Source organism: Mercenaria mercenaria, chromosome 1 (genome assembly GCF_021730395.1).
Source record: "Mercenaria mercenaria strain notata chromosome 1, MADL_Memer_1, whole genome shotgun sequence".
In the NCBI taxonomy this organism is placed as follows: domain Eukaryota; kingdom Metazoa; phylum Mollusca; class Bivalvia; order Venerida; family Veneridae; genus Mercenaria; species Mercenaria mercenaria.
In genome coordinates, this window is record NC_069361.1 from 15,485,341 (window position 1) to 15,506,779 (window position 21,439).

The following is a 21,439-nucleotide window of genomic DNA, read 5'->3' on the forward strand; positions in this document are numbered from 1 at the left end:
TGATACTTAAGTATGAATACAGCTTTTAAAGATTCTAAGTATGAAAAAATGCAAGTCACAAGCAACGATATTTTTTTGGTCAAATGTTCTGCAAGTCTGGACTGTGTGATTTCTGTTTAAAGCAATAAATTTTAGTGAAAAGCTGATGAAGGTAACTAAAATAATGTTTATCACAGAAATCAGATTAATGGCCATATCAGAGTAACTATAGGATAAAATTATAAAAAAAAGAACGTTAATATTCATTTCAATATATTGCAAGGCTTAGATCACTTTTATGGTAGCTGATTGTTTTGTTTTCAATCTTTTTCACATGGGGAGAGGGGAGGGGCGGGGTGAAGAGGATGTCGGGGTTGGGGGAAAAGGAGAGCAAAGCCAGCCTGTTTAATGTTTACCTGCCTTTGAGTTCTGTGTCATGCAAAATAAGCAATTAGAAATATCACTTTTAATGATAATTTGCTAAAACAACCAAGACGATTTCACTTTTTCCTGAAATGCAGGGTATTTTTGAATGTATTTTCCTACACTTATTCAAGTATCAAGATCCCAATTAAATTCCTTTTGTCCCAAACACATATTACAGCCAGCTTATTCTGCTGAAAATATGGTTTGTATTGATGTAGAATCCAGGAACACTGTCAATGTTAACTGTCTGCCGTTACATTACTATACTATTGAAAACCATATAATGCAAAAATAATAAGTAATGCATTTTCAAAGTTTCAGTTTTGAAACAATAGTGATATTTACGTTACCACAGGATCGAGTACGATGTGTGTATTTAGGACATACATATTTACAGATACTTGGATAATATTCATATACAAATCTAGTCATATGTGACAAAAAATATGTTTTGACATAGGCTGAGGGAGTTGTTTTTAGGGGGTTTTTTTGGAATATTTGATATTTACCTTACAGATCTGTTATGCATTTCTTTTTATACTGTCTGCATAGCTGATGCAAAATGTTTAGTAAATATTCTTAAATTTTGTTACTAGTTCCTTTGGTATTAAAATCATAGGGTCAGTATTTTATTCCTGAAATCATTTATTTGCAATATGAAATAACACAATGTTTGAAACGGACATGAACAGATATCTACATGCAGATAAGTAATCTAATTTATACTATTAAAATGTCTGCTGGCCGAAAATAGAATAGTTTTAAACTTTATAGTAGATGTATTGTACTTTATGCAACAGTTTTCAGAGTATTTAAATCAAACATTTTGCTTGATATTTACGTTACACCTGAGTGTTCGAGACAGACCGAGTAGTGTTCCTCTATAATGAAAATTATGTCTATGATAAATAGATATGTTTGACAGTAATGCTTAATGGTTATGATAGTGAAGTTTAAAGTTTTGAAACAAAATCATATTCACCTTAACATAAATATTTATGTTTAAAGTCTTTGCATTATGCATTGTAAGTTTAATTTGCATTTTAAGAGGCGCATTTTGGAAATCTGACATTCAATAAAAAACAATGATAATGTCATATTTTGTTTTTATCTTATTTTTGTACCATTCTACCTCACAGCGAAAAACTCACAAATTGTGTTTTTACCAAATGTTTTTACCAAACTTTTCGAGCTTCATTAGGAATTTTCAAGTTGTACTAACTAAAATATGAAAAATGCGGCAACGGAAAATAACATTTGCGCTCATGTTCTTTTCACGACCACTGAATTGCAATACGAATTTTAACTAACGGCACATTGTCCATTCCTCATCCAGAAAGCCCGTTATAAACAAAAAATGTTATTTATGACATTAAATTAGCACTTTCATTTTTACTCATTTGTTCTACTCAAATTGGGTCATTTTATTGAGATTGGCTGTTAAGATTTACATTCATTTTGAAATACTTCAAATCATGTAATTATTTTTATTTACAAAATATATGACGATGGTGAGAGACTTTTTATACTGATAAAAAGTGACCTCAGAGGTATCGCACAGAGCTTTCTTAGAACCGTTCTTTACAGTTTTGTTAGAGAAAAGTGAAAAGTTCCAACAGAGCTGATAGTCAATGAATTAGTCTTAAGTCAAACGTTAGGAACAAATAGCTTTTAACGTTTAATTTGGCATTTTTGGTACTAGCCAAAAAGGCCCCAGGCAACAGATCATAACCCATTTCCGCTACCTCTAGTAAATAGTTTAGACTGTTCCCAAACATCTACGAAATGAACTGTCACAATTCCTTCCATTTTGCTCTATTTGTCTCCATTTCTCGGCGACGCCGTCTAAATTCGTTTTCGTTACCTATGCCACGTGACTTCCGTTTGCAAATCAAACTATTTGATAACGCATTATAGATAATTTATCAAAATGGAAGATTTATGCAACACTCTGCCTGATTGGACGAGAGTGTCAATTTCTTTCACTCTGTTGATTGTGCTACGCTGAGTGAAATGTAGACAAACCGTTTATCCTAAACGACGCTGTTTACAGTTTTAAAGCTAACTTTGGCTCAGTATATTTAGCAAAAATATATTGATATATCTCAAAATGATAAGTAAGTTTAATAAATATGATAAAAACCTGTTCAAATACCAACATATATCAAATTAAAGAAAGAGCTGAATACGGTCTGCGTATCACATGAATAAGGGTGTGATAAGAGTGTTTTATGTAGAGAAGTGCTTCTTAAAAGATTTTCCTTGTTACAATTGTCGTCTGTATATGAAATGGTTTCTTGCTTTTGTGACTTATTCAGGTTGCATATTAAAATGAGTACTTGTTTGCTTTGATATATTTGTTATAAATTACTTAACTGATTTATTATATATGAATATTTTTCTTTAGTATGGTATGCAAATATTGAACTCAGTTGAAATCTGTTTCATTATATATATGCTATATAACGACTGAATCTCATTACACTGAAATGAAGGTACGCTGCATACAGTGTATCTATGTGATATGATTACGATCAAACTTTGCTTGTGAAACAGAAATATTGAAATAATTACAATTGTATGTTTTGCTTGACCTTCACTTTTTTATAGGTGTGACGTCATTGTCCAAAGATTCATGAATAGCGAATATGCATTTGTTAAAGCGGAATCAGTTGGCCTATTTTAGAAATAAATAAAAATAATAAATAAAAAAATCCTTTAATTGATTTTTTCTCATGTATTCTAATCAAACTTGATTTGTAGCATCTTTATTAGGCCCGCAGCCAACTTTGTTCAGCTGGGACATTTGACCCCTTTTAGGGGCTGCTAGAGCTAAAACTAGAAATGCCTTTATACAGCGTCTCATGAACAGCTTGGTGGATCTTTGTCATACTTGGTCTGGAGCATCATTATAAGGTCCTCTTCCAACTTTATTTATATAGGAACTTGGGCCCTATTAGGGACCACTATAGCTAAAAGTAGATATGCTTTTCTTCGCATTAACCACTAAAATGTTACAGTAATGGATTTTTATCAAACTCGATGTGTAACAATATCGTAAGGTCTCCTGCTATTTTGTTACAAATGGGGATAGGGACCAATTTAGCTAAAATATAAACACGTTTAATGACCTCTTCTCATGAACCGCTTCATGAATCTTCATCAAACTACTGCTGTAATTATTCGTCTAAGGATAAACGAAACAAAATTGCAACCCTACGAAACCTTTGCGAAAAATTAAAAGAGAACCATTTAAATTGTTAAAGTGCGGTGTTTAGTTTTGAAGTTTGAAAAATGTTAGATGAAAGATGAATGTTAGATGAAAAATTCATAAACTTCTTTCCTTATTACAATTCGCCGACCATCATTTTTAAAGATATTTCTTGTTTTGAATACTTAACATTTTGTTCCTATTTATCTTTTCTTATATTTTTGTGATGATGCCGTGGATTTTGTTATTATTAAATTCTTCAAGGCAAGTTTGATTTAACGTCGCCTGTACTGAACAGGCAAACAAGGTATTGATCAAGTAATAGATACTTTTCTAGGCTTAAATTACTTCCTGGTACAACCCTTTTAATACTGAATGCCAAGTATAGGTTTTTAGTTTTTTGTTAGTACAATGTTACACGTCTTTAGTAAAAACTATATTTCTTTCAAACGTAACAGTGCCGTTCACAAAGAATATTATTTCCAGATTCCTTAAAGGGGCATACCGTATTACGTGGTAAATAGATACAGATAATCTATATTATTAGCTAAATGAACCTAAAATAACAATGGAATTTCACAGAAAAAAATACATCAAAAATATCATTTTAGGCACGTAAACAGCAATATAGTGACATATTATAATAAATCGCTATCCATCCTTTCTATCTTGAACAGAACATAAATGTCCTAGGAGTTTCAATCACTATTTATAAGAAACACGTTACTATATCATTTAATGTTAATTTCAAGAAATTCTTCCTATATCTTTAGAGAAATAGCTTTTTGTCCGAATCATTACGATGTTTTTATGAGAAACATGCAGTCAGTTTTAGTCCTTTTCAATAATATATCTATAACGAATATTTAAGAGCAGTCATCAAAATATAGCACGCATAATGTCACAGAGTAGAAATTTAATACAAAGTTGTATTGTATTCAAAAGTATCCACACAGTTGAGATGAATTAAATGAGAGTTAGTTAATCACTAAGTTACTCGGCTTCTGGCTAAATAAAAATAAAGCGAGTTATTTTACAGTAAAATACAAAATTAACACATACAGTTGCATAGCAGAAAACGTAACTTGTAGAAATAAATTTTGTTCTGTTTTGTATAAAACAAATAAAGGTTTTTATATCATTGACTTTATTAACAATAAAGGCAGTGCTTTTTCTCGGACTATGATAAAGAGTTGTTTTACACTTCATACTTTCAAAAGTTTTCCTTTTGATTCCATAGTTATGTAATGACGGGCAGTTAACCTAACCAGCGTTCCTGAAATCTGTACCAGTACAAACATGTTCTGCGCGAGTAACTTTCAGACACAATCATGTTATTTTTATCAAAAAGTCACGGAGAACATACGGCGAATGTGTAACAATTTGTAATAAGACTACAACCAACCAATCATAATAATTTATGCCGACTGAAAAAAAAATGTTGACAAAGGAACTGCAAAAAAAATGTGCATGATGACAAGGACAAAAGAAATAGCACATGAAAGCAACATCTATCAAAAGTATGTAAAAGATTTTTAAATCGACATCCGATCAATGCGAGACATGCTAAATGCTGCCACATTCAAATATGAATAATTTATTTAATAACCATTAATGGTTACACACACATAAGTCTTCAAAAGATGATACAAAAAAGAATGAATAATTTTCATTTAGAAACAAGAATTTTTATAATAGCATGAATAGTTAAGCAAAGTTGTAAAACATGTTGTCTTATTTTTTGCATCATAATAAATCTGTCAAAAAAGAAATCTGCATGAACAGAGCTGATTACGATTTTTCATTCGTACAACTATTGTTCATAGCAAGAAGCTACTTGCTGATAAGAAATTATCTGTTTATGATTAGTTTTGCCTGCGGGTAGTCGCCACCATCAATGTTATTTTCGTAAATTAAATATAAATGCAAAAATTTCGTCTGTAAGAAATTATGTCTAGGTAAGTACCCTGTAGGATCTGCAGCGTTTATATAAAGTATCGAAAAGACGTATTTTATGAATAAGATAAGACACCGTTATTCTACTGATGGGTCGCAATAAGCAATTTGAGGAAGTCATGGGGCTATGGGTTTTTTTTACAGCGAACATTTACTTTATTTTATTTGTTTAACACTATTTTATATAATGCCTTAAATGATACAATAAGTGCACACGTACTTGATAGACAGCATCTAAAATAATTATATTGTTTTTTTCATGACGTCAAGCTAGCTGTCAAGACTAAACAATCGGCATTCAAAAATAAGAGATGCTGTACATTTTAGAGCACAACATTAAAATATATGTGTTCACTTTTTTAGAATGTCAAGCCCCTTTTTCACAATGCTACATCCGGCTTTCATATGTTTGCTCTACTTGAATGTCGATAAGCTCAACAGATGCTCTACTTGAATGTCGATAAGCTCAACAGATAATCTGCTCTCACCGTTTTTACGTGTCAGGCTATTTTAGTATCCCGTATTTAACATTAACATATGTGTTCTCTTTTGAATGACAGTTCAGCTTGACCCATTCGATATTCAGGTTTTGGCACATGATTTATTATTGAGCTTGCTCTACATTCGACTTTAAAACTGTACATAAATTTCCGTCTCGAGCCGGTGTAATGAAGTATTTCGACCCCCATAGAATAACGACCCCCCGGTCATTATTCTGTAGAAAATGTGACTCCTTTCCTGTAAAATATTGACTCCCCTTATAAAAAACTGACTCCCTTTGAAAACTCTATAGAATAACGACCCCCGGTCATTAATCTATAGAAAAACTGACCCCTCCAAGTAAAATACTGACTCCCTAAAGATGACTCCCTTCGAATCTCATAGAATAACGACCCCGGTTATTATTCTATAGGAAAAGTGACTCCTTCCATGTAAAATACTCACTGCCGAAATTACTACATTCGAACTCTCATTCAATATCGATTCCCGGACATTATTCTATTTAAAAAAGTTATTCTTTCCGTGTACAACGCCGGCTCCTAAAAAGACTTTCAACGATAATATCTATTAAAAAAGGGTCCCCACCAAACCTAACGGACAATTTTACTAGATCTACGACTCTAATACCCTCCATTGCCAATAGTTAACATTTTGATAGTACTACTACTACTGGTGTCGCTACTTCTATTGCTATTACTACATGTACTTCTTCTTCTACTACTACTACTACTACTACTTCTACTACTACTACTACAACTGCTACTACTGATACTACTATACCTGCTTCCACTAATACGTCTTGTACATCTACCTCTTCTTCTCCTGCTGCTGTTGTTGCTGTCACTTATTCCTCTGCTGCTGCTGCTGCTGCTGCTGCTACTACTGCAACTGCCGCTACCTCTGCCACTACTACTACTTCTACTACTACTACTTCCTATTGTTGCCGCTACCGTACTTTACTGCCACTACTAAGTATTGCACGTTCTATTAATACTAAGTTCTATGCTAGCAGTTTCTTGTACAGTTTTCTTCTGAAGAATTACTTCATACCGAAGTTTGCAGGGATTATTGACACTGGTGTGTTTTGTGAACATATTGTGAATTGTTATTTTCCTGAAAAAAATGTATACATCAAGATACAGCGTCTAGAAATAGAATCCCTTTTCCCGTTGCGGAATGCTCTGATTTCTGTGTTAAGTGATGGTATCTGGGGCTAATTGTCAAACAGAAGGACGGACGGACGGACAAGGTCAAATCTATATGCCCCCCTCCCCCGAGTGGGGGCATAAAATGCAGCAATTAGGCCTTAGATACATGCGTTATCACTAAATTTGACCAAATGACCGGGGGTCGATTTTTATGGGAGTCAATATTCCTCGTGAGCTTCAGTTTACTTCACGTGGGGGAGTCATAGTACTATGATCTGGAGGTCATAATACTATGACCGGGGGGTCACTTTTTCTATAGAATAATGACCGGGGGGTCATTATTCTATGGGGGTCGAAATACTTCATTACACCTGCCTAATATACGATATTCAGTCAAACATGTTCGTGTCCAGCCAGCTCGACATACGACATTTCAACATACATTTGTTTTCCCTCTGAATGAGAGTAATTCCATATGTCTAACTGGTTCAATAAAAAAACACGTTGTGTGTCATTCTTATTTTTTTCACTTTTCTACATTTATAACCAATCATTTTCTTCATGACATTTATGTAAAATTGACTTTAGTAATCTTATAAACTACCCTGAATGTCTAATTGTTTACTACAGGAAATTAAACCAAAAAAAGGATAAAAAATAATAATAAAAAAAAAAAACACGAAACATGTTTAACTGCTGTATGCCGAAAAAAAACGAAGCAAAAGGATGTTGAACGTTCCATCCTAAGTTTAAAATATGTGCTAAATATTTGAAAGTCGAATGTCGTAACTATCAATATTGCACAACTGTGTTGGTCTTTAAAATGACCTCGTTGGTTTCGTAGCCTTTAATTGACCGTTCTGCAATTAATGACACAAATATACGTTATTTATTATCGTCTTAATCAGCATATAATAATGAGCAACTTACTTAATAGTCTGTACATGTATATTGATTACGGTACTTGCCTACGTCTATTTTTTTTTTCTAAAATACAGATAAGAAAGCTGTCCAAAAAGATAATATGCATAATTATATTCTGCACATGAGCTTTCAGAGCTATAAAGGTACGTAATCAAACAATAGATTCAATAAAACTTTCTAATTTGTTCATTGATATTCAAACGTTTGACGAAGACTGAAGAAAACGATTATTGGAGGAAGAACTTAACAAGAAAACTTTATTTTCGTAACGAAAATTATTGCAGCCACATTATAATCAAAGACAATATGAGTTTCTAAACTGTTTAGACTTGGCCACGGTTTCAAACAGTCTTTTAAAAGGCACATCGCAATATATTTATTAATACAAAGTGTCTTTCTAAGTAGTATTAGATTTATTGATCTGTTTAAACTATCTTTTAAAAAGTTAAAACCTCATCGTCTGTAATATAGGAAACCACGTTCTCTACGACATTGATATGTTCTAGTTTTTAGCAGCAACACATATGTTCTTCTGCATAATTTAAAAGTTCCTTTCATCTTTTATTTCGTCACTATATATTGACTTATTGTAGCTCTAAGTTTTGGACGTGTGCTCATCGAAATTCTGTCGCAAAAGTTTTAATTTCGTTAAAATGTTTACGTTTATAACTGCTTGATTCGGACCATGCTCTTTAAAATGTCTGGATTGAATAGTTTGCTTTCCAGAGCTTTAGTGCTGTGCACATTGGCTGTAGTTTGCACGTGTTATCCATATTTACGGGAAAATTTTCCGAACGGAAAGAACGTACCACATCCGTGCATCAAAGGAGACATTTGGGAAGGGGTCGGACATGAAAATTCGAGAGGGGCGGGAACAAGAAACATCTTTGGGATGGACTTTGAAAACAATAACCTGGTAAGTTACAGCTCACAAAATTATTCTTTTTAATACATCAAAGATTAAGTTTAGACTTTATAGAAAACATTTTATTACTTGATACAAATTTATTATAGCATAATTTAATTGAACGCCCGAGTGCTGTCCTCCTTTTTAGGTTGTACACAATGTAAAAGCGTATTCACAAATCCCTCGCAACAACGACTCCCGAGCTCTGTTTACTGAATTCAATACTGTTTGATTGAATAAACAACCTTGTTTGATACTAAGATGAAATGAATTGTGTCCGTGAATCTACTCACTATACAGTTACATCTCGAATCTGACAGACCTGTTCCCGTAACAGTTAACCATTCTAGTCCGTGAACGTACTCAGTAAATAGTGACCACTCAAGTCCGTGAAACGACATACTCGTCTGTAACCGCTGGAGGCCGTTAACCTACTCATTAAACAATAACACTGGCGTCAATGAACCTACTTAATTGTACCCAGAGGAGACCCTGACCTTAATCGTTAAACAGTAACGAGTCCGTGAAACTACTCATTAAACAGTAACTGACGGAGTCCTTAAATCTACTCAATAACTTTTACCACTAGACTCCGTAAACCTGTTCTTTTAATTAAACAGTAACCATTCGAGTCTGTGAATTTGAATCTGACGTATAACAAATTTTGGAGCATTTATACAATGTTCAGCGAAAATATTTGTTGTGTTGTGCGAATAGGACATGTTTATGAAATAATTTTGATGTATGCAGTAAAAACGAAAGACAAAAAAAACACTTCTGTTGCATGAGAATGTTGCTTTTTAATCAGTAAACAAATTGAACATATTGTCATGTACAACGGTAACTGGAGTTTATGCGCCGATGTGTATCAAAACAAATATTGCCACCCACATTACTGACGGAAAGCCAACACTCCTTTAAATATATTTGCATTTAATTACTTTAAGAATTCTCCTGGAATTTATGTGACCTAACACAGATGTTATTAGTAAACTTAAGGGAAAAGGCCCAAAGCACATTTTGAAAACCTGACGGACAAAAATGACGTATTTATCCCTGGCGGGTCAATAACTGGTTTTGCGTCCGCTTCCGGTTATATTGGCCGCTTTTGGTTATTTGACCTGGGTTACTGGAATCTCTCCTATGCATTTTGATACTATGTATAGTAACTACATATAATCGGCCGGTCGATAGTTTGTACTATCAAATATCAATCTGTTTGGAAACAGATAAAAAAGATCTAATTGTATGGAAAGTTATAGACAATGTTTTATATTTAGCTTGTTTTGGAATATTGTTCGGACGTCATAATTTGTTAACAAGGAAATGGTTTTTTCTAAATAACGGCAATGGTTAGCCGACAGATGGCGTGGTCTATCTAATATTACAGGTATGGGACGCAGAACTCTGCAAAAAGGATTCGGACGGAGATGGAAAAACAAATGGCGAGGAACTAGGCGATCCTGACTGCACGTGGACTCCAGACACGAACCCGAAATACACTACCGGACTGTCGCATCCAGGTGATTGAAATCAGTGATTGTCGGGGCTTTTTTGCTTTAGATATCAATAATACATCCTGAGCGGGGGGTGGGGGGGGGGGGGGTTATGAGGGACTCTTTGTTAATTATATGGGCTTAAAATTCATTTTCATATGTAATTATCTAGTATATGAACATGTCAAAATAAAGTTCCTTTCATTTGTTTCATTTTAAATGTGTCTATTGTTTTCATTGTGAGTTTTTGTGCACGTTTTTACGAATCTACAGCCAAATCATGGTCACCGTATCAGACTCGCATATTATCGATAGTTTCAACTCTGTGTTACAGGTATCTGTGAACCTTTTGACAGTCCCCAATGTGGCGGGAAACCATCTTTCGTCAATTGTCAGGACACAGGAAATTTCCAGTGCGACGCAGTAAATGAGCCAGGTAACTCACTACATAAACGTTAGGTTAGACAGATTTTCTAATACATTTTTTATTTTCAAAACTTCGCTTCTTCAAAGCGTTTTCTGGCTATAGATCAGCAACTATATTCGAGTCATTCACTGAAGTTTGAAGTAAATTTCGCAATGCATCTATATGTATCCGTAACATGAACGCATAATTGTTCGTCTTTACACGATTATTCTGTTCTGTTATGTTCTGTTCCTAAGCATTCACAACAATACGCCATGTATTCCCTTTCACGACTTCTATTACAGTCAGTAGGAATTATTTATGATTTTAATGGATCCTAACGATCATGGAAGTTCAGAAACAATGTTTAAAGATAATCAATATTCCATAGATTCTTGTTTTACGAAAGAAATATAATATTGTTGGGAAAATAGCAAATTTTGGTGTCCTAAGTTGTTTGAAATTGAGTTTGTTTGTTTATTATATTGCTGGGTTTCAAGTCAAACAGATAAAACAAATATAAATTTTGAAACTTTTCAGTATCAGGGTGATTCTGCTTCTTACATTACTTAAGCCAATGGCGAGCACCTGGGTAGAACTACTGGCCTTGATAGTTTCCTTATATTATTTTATACCTCTTACGGGATTTTGAACCCACGTAGGTTAAGAGTGGTATGTTATTTGAAGTCAGCAACCTTCACAACTCTTGCACGAAGACACAGCTATCCAGATAAAACTCGACAAAACATAATTTTATACAATCATGGTAGAATCATTTAAGTATATATCTGTTTGTCTATCGGCTTTAATCATTTAAGCATTTTAGCGTTTGCCCGGTTGATGAGTTTTAATGATATATTACGCTCGTATGTTAATCCATTGACCAAGCACGTACCCACTTAATGGTTTTCCATAAAAAGTATTATATGTAACAGTTGTGTTTATACGTTATAGATACGTTTAACTACACGATCCGGTTCCCGGAGACACCGGTACCAGCAAAAGAGACAACCTATATCTGTGTCACGTTCGAGCTCCCCAAGGACAAGCAGTACCACCTAGTGGCCGCTGCACCGGACATAGACAACTTGCATGTCATGCATCACATATTGATCTTTGGTTGTGAAGGAGGTAAGTTACTCTCAATGGCTTTGAAACATTGATACCAAAATCATGGAAAAGATCTGTTACAGTATTTATCCAGCGTAAAACGCCATGTAAATCTCAATTCTTATCGTATTTAGACTTTTTGTACAACATTTACAACATTAACAGCGGTTTTTTTTTCGCTGTATGTGCCGACTTTTTAAAAGAATGTAGGGATAATACACGTTTATTTGTGTATTAACGTCTGCAGAAGCCCGCGGGAATGTTTGTGACCGAGACCGGAGGTCCTAAAAACAAACGAGTATTGTCGCTATTCTTGCATAAAAAATACACGACGACTACATGTATTGTTTTCATTTGTGATGATTTTACAATTCCGGTACATTTTAATTACCATTCTGTTGTTCTTGGAAACGGTAATTACGTTTAAAATATCCATAACCAGGGTCCAGCAATTGCCTTGTTTGCACACGATTTTTCTCCCGTTAATACAAAGGCGCACCCAGTGATAAAAGTAGTTTTTATGCAAGAAGTATTTATTACTACATGTATTTGAAAATATCTAGAAAACATGTCAAAGTATGCACACTATATATGATGAAATGTTATGTGCTGTATCAACCATATTCTCGATGAGGATGATTGTGTTTCGCCTGTTTGTTTACTTTCAAGCTTTAATAGCAGAGATCTTTGAGGACTCGGACAGGGTCTTGGGTTGAACCGCCGATCTTCGGCAAAACAAACTATCATCACATGAAATAACTGTTTATATTTCCAGAGCAATCACTGAATTTTTTTGACTGATTTTCACCGGACATAAAACTTTACTTGAAACATTTTAATGTTATAAAACCAGGAATAGCATTTTTCATATAATTTCTTACGTACGTCTAACATATTAAAATACCATTCCAAACTTCATATCTATTTTAAGCTGACAAAGCTCCCAGAAATTTAATGGAACCGGAAGAATGTGGCGCGATTATGGGTGGCTGTCGAGAACTAATTGCAGCGTGGAGCGCCGGTGGTATAGGCCAATGTCTTGACAAGAACATGGGGTTTCTTGTAGGAGCAGACAAAGGGCTGAAATATGCGGTGATGCAGGTAAACTTACATTTCAAGATTCCAGAAAAGATTGTATACAATTATTGACTAGTGAGCCTTTAATATGGTCTGATATTCACTGGCAAAAATCATTTCGACTGAGACGAAGCTCAGTATGGCTTCATTTATGTGAGTTTCAGATTATATTTTAAGACACATTAGTCGACATGTGTTTTAATATATTGACAATATATCTGTACATTAAATTCATCAATAATTGTATTGACAAAGGCTTACGATAATGATGGTGATGAGATGACGAATAGGTAACGTTTGAAGAAGATTATGAATAATGATGATATATCAGATGATAAATAGTGGTGATGATGAATGATTATTGATGATGACGATGATGATGATAGTGAAAGAAAATGAAGATATTAGAGAAGAAAGATGATGATGATGGTGGTGATAAATAACGGTAATTAGATGTGATGAATGACTCCGATGATTATAAATGATGATGTTGAGTGATCATGATAAGTGAGAGTGACTGGTGATGAATGACTGTGTCAAATACTCATGCTGATGAACGATGAAAATGATGATGAACGACGATGATGAAGATTATAATGATTCATGATGGTGAAAAATAATAATGATAAGTAGTGATGAATGATGAAAATGATTGATAGTGATAACTGTGATGATGAATAAAGAAAAAAGTTTAGAATGATTATGATAAACGTTGATGATGATAAGTGATGATAATAAGTACTAATGAATAATAATAATAATGAATGATTGTAATGAATAATTATGATTTAAATGATGGTGAATGATAATGAATGACTGAGGTGTAAAATGATGAGGAATGATAATGAAAGACGATAATGATGATGATGATGATGATGATGAATGATCGACTGTTGCTGTTGATGATTTGTTCCCCATCGATACTTGTACCAGTAGAGTATGCTACCAATGCATAATATCATGCATGAACAGACTATATTTAGAGCGGAATAAACAAAATGCCATGAAATATAAAAATTATATTTAGCTTTGTTGACGAGAACATTTTACCTATAGGTCTTATAATAAGGTAATATATTGCTTGTTAAACAATATTATTATATCTGTCTATAGATATGTTTTAGATAATTTAAAGTTTGATCGCCATGATTTAAGTCCGGGCACTGGCACATGCTCAATTACTAACGTGTGCAACATAGAAAATGGTGATGAATTCTCATAATAATCATGCTTATATGTATTAACATGCCAGTAAGGACTTATTTACTTATGTTTTTGGAATTTTCATAATTCGACGAGACTTCCGTGTCATTGAAAGTGACATTATATTAGCGTCTTTTCATACAGAATTAGTTAAACGAGCAGAATAAAATAATTAAATTACGATGTTCTGTCGAGCATTTTATCAATTTTATTCAACGGGTGTGGAAAACACAAACGCAATATTCTTTTTATCACTTGTTATTTTTCCTGCTGAAATACCAAAATTTCTTCTTTCTTTACCTATTGTAGACACAATCAGTTCAACCAACGTATCTCGTCCTTTAAACGACGTAAACGTCAAATGTTATTTCACAAGTGACACACAAAAAGTCATATGTAAATGCTTTATTTCGCTCCCACGACGTCAAACATGTAATAAAATATTATGTAATAATCGTAACGAAAACAAAATGTGAATTGAAAAGCAGACTAATTTAATCTCTGCATGGCACTTCTTGTCCCTAGCGATCATCACTGCAAAGTCATGGGCTAATGTTTTTACACGGCTTTATACGACATAAGTATTGTTTGATGTCAAAATGCTGATAGGTAAATCGGCGTCTATGCAAATATGTGAACTGATTGTATTGTTTACATGTTTGTAGCATCACTGGAACAACCCGCAGGAAGTTACCGACTATACAGACAGTTCCGGAATGACACTGTACTTGACTCCGAACCTCCGACCAAACAACGCAGGAGTACTTATCACCGGTCAGGGTAGCCTTGACATTCCTCCAGGGCAGAGTTCTTACCCTGTCACAGGTTCATGTGGCGCAGACTGTTTGTCACAGATGATGGACGGCAACATTTATGTGTCACAGGTTGCCAATCACATGCATTTACTCGGTGAGTCTGCAAACTTGATCAGATTCATAGAACCATGATTTACATCGAGAAGACGTGTGTAGTACCTACTTTTTTCCATGAGTGCTGAACAATTTATATTAAGCATTGCTCTAATTCCGCCGATAAGCCGCAGAACTCAGTTGGTTATATTTGATTGTTGTAGTAATAAGGCATAGTGATCCGCCCTTCGTTACTATTTACTAAAAAAGCCCTGAGTCCCCTATTACATGATAAATGTGATTAAAATTAAACATTCTGAGCTGCTGTAAGCAGCTAAATTAATAGAACTGAAAGAAGAGAAAGTGTCAAGATTTTCTGACAAATCTTGATTTCCTTTTAGAATGACTCCCTGCAGATTTGTACAAACAGTAGGCTTGATCGCTTCACTTTGGTGTAATGTAATATGCTATTCATTCTGACATTTAGAGAAGAAAAGACGCTGGTCAGCACAGCTTATTTGATAGGGAATTTTGTGTTTCTCTTTGTGTTTCTCTTTGACATTTGTTCTAAGAGATGGTTTATACCTTTGCCTCTAAACCACTATGTATTTATATGTTGCACAATGGGAAATTAGTTGTACTTTTAGGCCTGATATCAACAAAATACGAGACATGGTGGTCGCTAAATCAAATACTGGCTATTTAGATTAAAATGGTTGATTTCTACTTGTAATTACAGTTTTTACATAATTTGTTTAATGTATTGAATGGAGACGTAATGTCCCTGAAAGAAAAAGTCCCAAGTAAAAACACTCTTTTGCGAAAAGTAAAGAAAATGTTTATTTTGTTTTACAGATTTCTTAATAAAATGTTCTGAGCCATTTGGCAATCTCACAGCTAATGTGTTTTAATACTTACATTGCCGATTGTTATTATGATACATTTATCGAGCTGAAGTTATTAAAACAATTGAATATACGCGTCTTTCAACCAATAAGAAGATACGACTAGTTTTACTATATAATGCATGTATCCGATGTTAAAATGCAATTTTATAAGGTGGTAAATGACCCTTTTCGTCAATCGGATAGTTTTCCAACTGCTGAAAAACAGGTCGTTAGTAGCATATGTGACCTTTTGTTTTTATCGTAATGTCTTCATTTGTTCTAAAACAGTGTCATACATGCATGACTTTAGGTTCAGGTTATGGCTTTTTTGAATGCAGTAACTAAAAATGTATACATGTATGTTATAAAAAGGTCGTGTTACTTACGACCTAGTCTTGTATAAATGGACCGTTGACTTGTCAAATGGTACGTTCTATGTAATACTGTATAGTTTGGTATAAGTTTTATTTGATAGAATGACAGCATCTGTAGAAATTGTTTTTTCTTCTTGAAATTAAGGTTCTAAGACTTCTATGTATTTTACCTAATGTTTTCGTTTAAATCTGACATAGCAGATGGTTTGTTCTAATGTATTCAAGACAAAATAACAAATTGTGTTTTATATTGTATAGGGGCAGCACAGCACACAGAGCTGCGTCGAAACACCGCATTTATGATGTATCTTGCGCAAGACAAGGTGTATGACTACAATACGCCTGTTACACATATGTAAGTTCAATATATTTTAATTGTCTGACTGCTGTAGTTTACAGTATGTCTCACAACTGCAATGAATAACAATAACTAAACAATTGTTTGTTTGTTTGTTTTGGATTTAACGCCGTTTTTCAACAGTATTTCAGTTATGTAAAGGCAGGCAGTTAACCTAACAAGTGTTCCTCGATTCTGTTCCAGTACAAACCTGTTCTCAGCAGGTAACTGCTAACTTCCCCACATGGATCAGAGGTGGAGGACGAATGATTTTAGACACAATGTCTCTTTTATCAAATCGTCACGGAGAACATACACCTCGCCCGGGGGTCGAACTCATGACCCCACGATCCATAGATCTGCGCTCTCCCTATTGAGCTCAGCAGGCGGGCTAACTAAACAACTGAATTGAGCAAACTTAACAACTTAACCTCGGAGTTCGCTTTGCAAAATAGTTAATTCATAAACAGAAGGAAAACTGAGGGTAAATTAATAAAATTTGTTTTAGTCACAGTGATCCTGTTATGATACAACCGGGCGATGAGCTGAAGACTACGTGTATATATTCTTCTAAAACCAGGACAACGACAACGAAATTTGGGGACGCCACGTCTGACGAAATGTGCCTAGCCTTCTTCACGTACTATCCGAAAGAAAATCTGAGGACTGGCAGTAAGTTCATCAAGCATTTCATAAACAATGTCCGGTTTTAGTCAGAATTCAATATACTTGAAACTACGCCGGGTCGGAAAATGGTCTAACTGAATTTTCCTGTTCAGAGTATTTACTAGTATTTCCTTATAAAAATGTATGCTCCATCGTTTATTTAACATACGTTAATACGGAATATCGCGTTTTGATATAGATAACATCTTGCTTTAAAAAGGAATAAAGTATAGGTATTTACAATTGTTATTAATTTTGGCTATTGGATCACATAATAGCATTATTGTCAGCAATTGCGTTTTGTTCTTTCAGTGTGTGTGTCATGGAAGAGCTTAAGTCACTGTGAAACGAGACACAAGGATGTGGTTCGTGGGTGTGAAATACGTAAAATGTTAAATCTTCTGTAAGTTAGTTGAAAGTAACTTAAAATGCTATTTTAAGGTAGTGCTACACTCTTAGTGTACTTGAAGTCATGGACGAGTCCAGAATACCTAGAACAAAACCTGAATGTGGTATTTGGAAAGCTAAAGATGTCAAGAATAAATTACAACATCTGTATAAATTGATTAAAGCAGCACAATTGCTATTTTACCAAAGAATAAGTTACAAATATATTTTAGATATGGTCAGCAAAAACCAAGGGCAATGACCTTTATTTTCATTGCTGAAAATTTAAAGTGCAGAACTCTTGGTGTTTTTAAAATACAGACTGTAATCAACGTTTACCATGTTAACATGTTACAGACAAAACATTTTTTCGAACGTATGTAACTACATGTACCTTAAATACAGGGTGATCCATAATATATGATAACATAAATAACTTAAATAACTTTGTCAGTTTTTGCGATAGAGAAATGGTTGAGCACTTGTTAGAAAGCTAATTGGCCCAAGTTTTTATTAGACAGGTAGAATGATTGCATGCGACGTCAACGTGACGTCAAGGTTTTTAGTGTTTCCAAGATGGCGGAAAATGCAGAAATTGTGAAAATGTATTATGAATTAGGTAAATCTCAAAAACTTGTTGTACGCAAATAGAAAAGTGTACCCAGAAGCTTCTACTCCATATGCACAGCAAATAAGAAGATTAGTCTCAAAAGTTGATGCTGAATGAACTGTTAGAGACCACTGGTAGACCAGCAAGAAACTTTCGACGTCATTTACAGCTCGTTTTGCAAAATCGAGGGGGCCATTTTGAACATCGTTTTTGACTGAAGAAAGTGACATATGGAAATGATGTTTATTTGTAAAAACACTTACATGTGTATGCTAATATAATATATATTACAATATAGATTATTGTAAAAACTGACAAAGTTTTTAAAGTTATTCATGTTATCATATATTATGGATCACCCTGTATGATCAAGGTCATAATAAATGCCAAAATAATCATAATCAATACCATCTGGTATAAGATCAGCTGATATTTGGTGCAGCTAGGTGCAGGGTTCGAGAATGTTAACAGCATAAATATCCAAAATTCCAAAATTACTGACTAGACCATCAGCTCAAATACACATGTCCATTAATAAACCTTTTCACTTCGCTTCTGTTGCTAAATGTATGCATGTTTGCAAAATCCACTGTATATTCAAAATTTTTGATACAAGTTTTTCTTTACTAGTGATCCCGACACAATAAAAGTTTATGGGAAAGTGAACGAGCTATGCGATCCGGGAGAATGTCACAAGGAATGCTTCGACTATGTGAAAGAATTAAAGCAACATCCCTGTTTCTCCGGAGATGTTGGTAAATTACTCAGATCATTCTCTACTGGAAAAGGCACAGTCGGACTAGAAATGGTAGCATGGTTTGCTCGACTTGACTCCTGTGACGTTGAACTCATGAAAGAGAAACGTGGGGATATCAACGCCGGTTATACCACTACGTCTTCTTACACAACATTGCTTCTGGTCTTAAGCCTGCTTTTGATGTATTGTTAAACTCAACACTTTTCTTTGCTTATCTGACCTTGTATCTCCACAAACGACCTACTACTGAAGCAAATAAAAAACGTCATGACAATGTTACAAAGATAAAACTCGTGAATATTACAGAAATTTGCACAAAAGAACATTTTCAGCTTTATGAATAATACGACCACTGTACAAGAAGCTTAACAGAGTGACACCATCTGGAGTAGATAGTGGTTATTGAAGCCTTTTTATACCCATAAGAGCACAGATTTGTTAAAGAGGGATGAAATCTGACAGACTGATCAGTGAGAAAGAATAATTCAAGTACATATCTTTTTTGTGCTATAAATGCAATCTTAAATATATATGTTTTTAACTGATGTAGCTAAAATGTTGATAACAAACAATAAAACTTTGTCATGCACTTCTGGCTTTCAATTTAACTTGGCACAAATGGTCTTTATATAACATAACAATTTGTCGCATACAAAACCCATGTCATGGTCATCGACTACTAAACACTCGAAGAATATAAAAAGGGCTACTTCACTGACTTCGATGTTGGTCTTTTATAGAGACACATCCTAAATCCACTTTACACCAGGGAAAACAATCTAAGAAACACCGTTTGTCAATCCTAATTCTGCCTATATTCTATCAATGAAATTAAAAAGGATTCTATCTATATGACCAGACATATAGGATAACATGCAGCTGACATGACCTTAAATTTTCTTTGAATTTCTCATATTTCTAATAATTTTTCCAATACTTTGACATATTTATAGAGAGAGGTAGCTAAATGCCTTGTCAACTAACCCTACAATAACGTCTCATCGGAATTGTCTCCATTTTTTCCATATACATTTTGTATTTAAATCAGGATCATTTTTCAGATCAAATAACTCTTTTTCAGGATAGGTTCATTCATTAATTTCCCAGACTTAGCCTTTTGATGCAGTAAACTACACGCATATATCTAAAACAGGCAGTGCCAATTTGAAGTGATAAATTTGAATTTTCAACCAGAATTTTGAGTAGGTTGATTACAGCACTTAAGCATATCCAGGCACTACCAATTCCAATTACCTTGAAATTCTTTCAAAACAACGAACCAAACTCTGGAGGAGTTTTGAAAAGTCATTTGAACATACAGTCGAGATCGGGCCTGTATGATCATACCGGTATTGCGTCACAAGCGTCAATATTCAAATCATTCTTAGGCCATATACCAATAAAATTGTTCTTTGTTTCATATAAAATTCAGCTACTTCAGAACAATTTTGTTACAGTTTCTAGATTTTCACTTCGTCGTAGACCTATTTTCCACAAGATATCCATACATTTGCTTAAAAAAAAACGCAAAGAAAAGGGGGTGTTGAATATTATGCGCGAAAAATGGAAAAATCAGGATCTATTTATTAGGGACTTCTTTCGACTACACCACGGAAGCACATTTTTGACAAATTACTGCTTTATAACCTCTTACAGCATTATAACAAGCATCTTATATGTAATTCATGTTTCTATACAGTTCGTTTAACACACCCATTGGCCATCTTTGTCTATATTCAACACTGCCAGGTTGGGAAGCAACTCAATTTCGAAAGTTTTACACAACATGCATGTACCCATGTCCCTTATCCGGACAAACAAATTAGTGAGTTTGGCATCGCGTCCCTGAGTAGCCCAGCTGTCCTATAAACCTTGGCCCTATACATTTGTACCTTTATCTATTCAACCTGACGTTTCAGCATTAACTTTATTCAACATGACATTATGTTCGAATGTGACAAGTACGATTTTGTACATATAGAAAAACTTTTACGACCGTGTTTGTCACATATCCTTAGTTTGCCTAAAATGTTTGTGTACACAACTTAAATATTGTGACGCCAGCTAGGTTATCTAAAGAACGCTATTTCATTGACATTTTCAAATCAAAACTTAATCAAAATTTATGACGTCACAATATTTACGTTGTGTACACATGTGTACGCAAAAAATAACGTTGCTTGGCAATTACACATTTTATGACGCCATATTGTATTATTTGCCCTGATG

The 21,439-nt window shown here is 34.2% G+C and overlaps 1 protein-coding gene across 1 annotated transcript; it reads left to right on the plus strand.

Annotated features, from left to right (window-relative positions):
• The first annotated feature begins 8,714 nt into the window (after window positions 1–8,714).
• Window positions 8,715–19,865, plus strand: LOC123545778 (uncharacterized). Its single transcript, XM_045332086.2, has 10 exons — window positions 8,715–9,061; window positions 10,443–10,575; window positions 10,883–10,984; window positions 11,909–12,085; window positions 12,996–13,165; window positions 15,010–15,253; window positions 16,712–16,808; window positions 17,299–17,462; window positions 17,769–17,859; window positions 19,084–19,865. The coding sequence occupies exons 1-10, from the start codon at window positions 8,831–8,833 to the stop codon at window positions 19,400–19,402; spliced, it is 1,728 nt and encodes a 575-aa protein (XP_045188021.1). The 5' UTR covers window positions 8,715–8,830; the 3' UTR covers window positions 19,403–19,865.
• Window positions 19,866–21,439: the final 1,574 nt, after the last annotated feature.